This window comes from Neoarius graeffei, chromosome 4 (genome assembly GCF_027579695.1).
Source record: "Neoarius graeffei isolate fNeoGra1 chromosome 4, fNeoGra1.pri, whole genome shotgun sequence".
Lineage (NCBI taxonomy): Eukaryota > Metazoa > Chordata > Actinopteri > Siluriformes > Ariidae > Neoarius > Neoarius graeffei.
In genome coordinates, this window is record NC_083572.1 from 101,699,751 (window position 1) to 101,706,318 (window position 6,568).

General features: G+C 41.6%; 1 protein-coding gene across 1 annotated transcript; it reads left to right on the plus strand.

The window, feature by feature from the left end:
* The first annotated feature begins 897 nt into the window (after positions 1–897).
* Positions 898–4,779, plus strand: LOC132885408 (gastrula zinc finger protein XlCGF26.1-like). Its single transcript, XM_060920060.1, has 2 exons — positions 898–1,072; positions 2,668–4,779. Exon 2 carries the CDS (start codon positions 2,670–2,672, stop codon positions 4,404–4,406), a length of 1,737 nt encoding a protein of 578 aa, XP_060776043.1. The 5' UTR covers positions 898–1,072; positions 2,668–2,669; the 3' UTR covers positions 4,407–4,779.
* The last annotated feature ends 1,789 nt before the right edge of the window (positions 4,780–6,568 follow it).

The window sequence follows — 6,568 nt, forward strand, 5'->3', positions numbered from 1 at the left end:
GAACTAGTTTTAATAATCTCAGAGTTGGTGTCTTGTATTATTCTAATAGGAAATACTAGATCGTTTCAACTATATTCAAGATATTCTAACTTGCTAAGATATCATTTTTGCAGTGTAGAAGAATACAAGACACCAACTCTGAAATTATTAAAACTAGTTCTAGATTGTAACCAACTTATTCCAAGATACCTTGTCAAGTAAAATTATCTGTCCATGCAGTGAGATAATTTCACTAGTAGTAAGGAATTTTCTCCTCAAGTTCAGCTTTTTGCAGTGTGGGGGAACTGGAGCACCAGGGAGAACATGCAAACTCCACGCAGAAAGGCCCTTGTCAGTCACTGGGCTCAAACCCAGAACCTTCTTGCTGTGAGACAACAGTGCTAATCCATCATCTGTAGCCGCTTTATCCTGTTCTACAGGGTCGCAGGCAAGCTGGAGCCTATCCCAGCTGACTACGGGCGAGAGGCGGGGTACACCCTGGACAAGTCGCCAGGTCATCACAGGGCTAATACAAAGACAAACAACCATTCACACTCACATTCACACCTACGGTCAATTAGAGTCACCAGTTAACCTAACCTGCATGTCTTTGGACTGTTGGGGAAACCGGAGCACCCGGAGGAAACCAACGCAGACACGGGGAGAACATGGAAACTCCACACAGAAAGGCCCTCGCCGGCCCCGGGGCTCGAACCTGGACCTTCTTGCTGTGAGGCGACAGTGCTAACCACTACACCACCGTGCCGCCACCATCATTAAACAGAACAGGTTTAATAGAGAGAATGTAATGGCACCCCCACCTTTTTGGTTGTCCGCGCTACACTCTAATCCAGTAGGTGGCGGTAATACACCTCTAAACTGGTTTACCAACCGCCAATAAACCAAGAAGACGAAGAAGAAGATGTCTATTTACTGCGTTTGTGCAGAATAGCCAGTTGGGTCATTATTATTATTATTACTACTAGTAGCGTTACAAAAGCATAATTAAATCTAGGCAAGTTAAAAAAAAAGGTTGTTATTGTGTCTGTATCTGAAATGGTTAACTATTTTCGGCTTTAAAGCTTGCTTTACGGTAAGTTATACTGTTGTTTGTTAGCTGAGCCAGTGGCTGAATTCCGAATACACTTCTGTTTGTGGTCTGAGTGCACTACATAGGGTTTGAATTACTTGTGTAAGTGCTCTGTGTAGGGCACTATTTAGCCAAGAGCGCTCTATTTTGTATTCAGCCCTGGCAAACGTGTGGTGCATCAGTTAATTCAACTGATGATTAACATTATAGCGAGTTTATTTATTTTAATTTCGAATAGCTTTGCAGTTATTGACATAGATGTATAGAATTGTCCTCGTTTGCTGATTTTTTTTAGACCAAACTTTATGAAGTTTGTTAGTTTAGTATCTTTATTTTATACCATGTATTTTCAGATAGATTAGATTAGATTAGATTAGATTAGATTAGATTAGATAGAACTTTATTGATCCCTTTGGGAGGGTTCCCTCAGGGAAATTAAGATTCCAGCAGCATCATTATAGGATAAACAGAGAATAGAAAATAGAGAAAAAACTTCTAGATAAATTAAATTAAGTATTTACATATACGAATATAAAAAGAATAAGATATGGGGAAGGGGGGAGCAGCAGGAGAGATATTGCACATTATATTGCACATTGTCCGGTATTGCTTATTGTTAGGCTAGGCTCCTTCCCATCATCTGTCCTCCTGTTACCCCTCCCCCCTCCCCCCCCAGAGAGGAGTTGTACAGTCTGATGGCGTGAGAGACAAAGGAGTTTTTAAGTCTGTTCATCCTGCACTTGGGAAGGAGTATTCTGTCACTGAACAGGCTCCTCTGTTTGCTGATGATGGTGTGCAGAAGGTGACTGGCATCGTCCATGATGTTCAATAGTTTGTCCATAGTCCTCTTCTCTGCCACCATCACCAGAGAGTCCAGCTTCACGCCAACCACAGAGCCTGATCAGTTTGTCCAGCCTGGATGTGTCCTTCTTGGATGTGCTGCCCCCCCCAGCACACCACGGTGTGAAACAGGACACTGGCGACCACAGATTGATAGAACATCCACAGGAGTTTCCTGTAGATGTTAAAGGACCGTAGCCTCCTAAGGAAGTATAGCCTGCTCTGTCCCTTCCTGTATAAGTGGTTGGTGTTGCAAGTCCAGTCCAGCTTGCTGTCCAGCCACAGCCTGAGGTACTTGTAGGAATCCACAGCCTCCACCTCGACTCCCTTGATCAGAACTGGTCGTGACCTTGGTCTGGACCTCCCAAAGTCAATGACCAGCTCCTTGGTCTTTGAGGTGTTGAGCTGCAGATGGTTCTTGTTGCACCACATAGCAAAGTCCCTCACCAGGCTCCTATACTCCTCCTCTCTGTCGTCACTGATACACCAAACGATGGCTGTGTCATCGGCGAACTTCTGAATGTGACACAGCTCAAACAAGGAAATTTTCTGCCTTGTTATTGCAAGAACATGAAATGTGATGAAATAACTGAATCCTTATAAGAGGCTAAACTCAATTTAATGCAGACTAGAAACCAAAAGGAATGATTGTTTTGTATTATGGTTATAGATCTGTTCTTATGGTTTACATTTTGTTGCTGTATACATGGAGTTTATTTCTTTTATTCTCAGAGCTATTTTTTCTTTCTATGTTCCAGGAATGAGAACATCTCTTCATAGTCTCCTCCTTTTTGTGTTCACTTTCCTACAAACAAATCTCAAATTTAACTTGTGCACATCAAGAGCTGCCGCTATGATGAAATCAGAGGAGATTAAAAATGAGAACGTACCCATGAAGATCTCCAGTGGTCAAGAGATCTCATCTGGAATTCATGACATTAACACCACGTGCAGAGAAACGAAGCCAGAAACGTACCAGTGCTCTCACTGTGGGAAGAGTTTTAGTGATCTGGGAATTCTTGAAACACACCATTGTGTTCACACAGGAGAGAAGCCTTATTACTGCACAGAGTGTGGGAAGAGTTTTGCCAGAGCGAACAACCTCCAACAACATCAGCGCATTCACACAGGAGAGAAGCCGTATCACTGCTCAGAATGTGGAAAAAGCTTTAGAGATAAAGGAAGTTTCAAAACACATCAGCGTATTCATACAGGAGAGAAGCCGTATTGCTGTTTGGAATGTGGGAAGACTTTTAGACAACACAGTCATCTCCGACTACACCGACGCGCTCATACAGGAGAGAAGCCGTATCACTGCTCACAGTGTGGGAAGAATTTTACTGAGAAAGGAACGTTTGTGAAACACCAGCTCGTTCACACAGGAGAGAAGCCTTATCAATGTTTACAGTGCAGGAAGAATTTTACTGATCGAGGAAATTTTGTCAAACACCAGCGCATTCACACAGGAGAAAGGCCATATTACTGCTCACAGTGCGGGAAAAGTTTTAGTGATGCAGGAAATCTCAAAAAACACCAGCACATCCACACAGAAGAAAAGCCATATCACTGCTCAAATTGTGGGAAGAATTTTACCCGAGAGGACACCCTCCAACAACACCAGCGCATTCACACAGGAGAGAAGCCGTATCGCTGCTCACAGTGTGGAAAAAGTTTTAGTTATGCAGCAACACTCCAAACGCACCAGCGTATCCACACAGGCGAGAAGCCGTATTACTGCCCGCAGTGTGGAAAAAGTTTTAGTTATGCAGCAACACTCCAAACACACCAGCGCAACCACACTGGGGAGAAACCTTATCAGTGTTTACAATGCGGAAAGAGTTTTACTGACAGTAGAACCTTTGTGAAACACCAGCGCATTCATACAGGAGAGAAGCCTTATTACTGCTCTCATTGTGGGAAGAGTTTTACCCGAGAGGACACCCTTCGACAACACCAGCTCATTCACACAGGAGAGAAGCCATATCTCTGCTCAGAATGTGGAAAAAGCTTCAGAGATAGAGGAGGTTTCAAAGCACACCAGCACATTCACACAGGGGAGAAGCCGTATCACTGCTCAGAGTGTGGGAAAAGTTTTTGTTATGCAGGCACATTCAAAAGACACCAGCGCATCCACACAGGAGAGAAACCATATCAGTGTTTACAGTGCGGGAAGAGTTTTACGGATAGCGGAACACTTGTGAAACACCAACACATTCACACAGGAGAGAAGCCCTATTACTGTTCAGAGTGCGGAACGAGTTTTAAGCGAGACGATAATCTCCAAAGACATCGACGTGTTCATTCAGCAGAAAAGCTGTATATTTGCTCTCAGTGTGGAAAAAGCTTTAGGGATAGAGGAACTCTGAAATCACACCAGCACATTCACACAGGAGAGAAGCCGTATCACTGTTCACAGTGTGGACAGAGCTTCACTTACTTAAGGGTATTTAAGAAACACGAGTGCATTATAGCGGAGCTGTCAGTGTGTCACATATGAATTTGTGAGGTCAAGAAATAGAATCATTATTATTATTAGGGGTGTAATGATGCGCTCCAGTCACAATTTGTTTTGATTCATGATAAGGGTTTCATGATTTGATTCAAACTGATTGTCAGTTATTTTGAACAGAATTGAATGAAGAAAAAATGACTGCAAAGACTCCTTTTTATTTTTGAATCATAAACAATGCAAAACAATGTGCACTTTTGTCTGTAAAATGAAAACAAATTAACAGAGGCGTGCTTCTAACAGAGGCTTTAATACCATAAACAGAATGTACTACAGTTTCACTGTAGCTGAAAAATAAATAAATACATTCAGTGGTGGCTGGTGGTATTTTTTTGGTGGGGAGGATAGTGAGTAATGTCACTAATATATAATTTAAAGGTTTCTATATAATATTTGGCATTTGAGTCTGAACTGCAGTTTGTCTGAATAACAAACATGGTATACAGAAAAGCTATAAGCCTTTTGTAAAAAATAAATAAAAAAACACTAACAGTTTTGTCATCTGTCCTTTATGTATAGTTTGTACTTTCGACAATATGTGCTCAGTCCATGAACTTCCACTTTCTTCTCCAAGCATATTTTCGTGGAAAAATGATGGAGTAATAATCCACTTTGTTTATTCATTAAACCTGAGACAAGTCCGTAACACGCCTACTGGTGACGTATTACGGAAATGTCACCAAAATGGGCTAGAATATGTTAGCCCACAGCTTTGCTTCATATCATTCTGTATTTCTTTTTCTTTTGTAGGACCACTAATGGTGCTGTTGCACTCAGGTTTAAAAAAATAAAATTGCAAATGTTTGTCTTTAAATCATTTGTTAACTGCAGATAAGATGATGTAGATACCAAAAATGAAACCTTGGATTGAGTTTTCTTTTACTTTTGAAAGGTGGGCAGGGGGCCTGTGCTAGCCAAGTTAGCCCATTGATACGAGTGGCCTCTATTACATTTATAAATTTTCCCAAACATTTGATTGATTCAACAAAATCTCTGACCTGGGGAAAATAATCATATTAAATGTAACAAGCTCCATGGCAGCACCTGAGGTGTCATTTTAGCCACAAATAGAGCTGAAAAACACTGAATGTTTGATAGGGTAAATGCCAGTATTTCATCTCCTCTCATCTCATCATCTCTAGCTGCTTTATCCTGTTCTACAGGCAAGCTGGAGCCTATCCCAGCTGACTACAGGCGAAAGGTGGGGTACACCCTGGACAAGTCGCCACGTCATCACAGGGCTGACACATAGACACAGACAACCATTCACACTCACATTCACACCTACAGTCAATTTAGAGTCACCAGTTAACCTAACCTGCATGTCTTTGGACTGTGGGGGAAACCGGAGCACCCGGAGGAAACCCACGCGGACACGGTGAGAACATGCAAACTCCACACAGAAAGGCCCTCGCCGGCCACAGGGCTCGAACCCGGACCTTCTTGCTGTGAGGCGACAGTGCTAACCACTACACCACCGTGCCACCCAGTATTTCATCATGAACAATAATCTTTGGTACACACCAAAGCCTGATTTATTCATCTATGCATTTTGCAGTAACATGTAATGTATTAGAGTTAATGAACTTTGTTTAGAAAGTTTGTTTTTGGATCTGTGAACCACTTTATCTGAAAAAGTTTCATTATGAAACTGATGGACATTTTTGTATATTGCTGAAAGTGCTTGTCCAGAATAAATAGTGAATATCTTGTGATACCTTTGGATAGATGCAAAAATGCAGACCTGACCCTGCAGATGAATGTTTTCAGGTAACAACATATGACTGAAAAGTTGCATGACTTCCACTCTACTAATGACAATGAAGGGCTTATGTAATTCCCATATTAATAATGTAATGGATTTGATTAAAGGGCATATCACAGGTAAATTCAGGAGCAAGATCAATGTAATTCTCCTATTTTATATTAAACTTTGGTCAAATATCTGTAACATTCTGCATTCTCTGCAATTTTTTTACCTTGTGCAATACCAGAAAAATTCAGTTGAAATCAAGCCATTTGAGGCGAATTGGTCCGCCTCTGAAAAAACTTGGCATTTGGATTTCCTGGGAAACGTTGATTTTCATGACGTCGTCTGCGAGACGCCTCCCTCTGAATCCTACGTCAGCACTGGTTTGTTTATGAGAAAA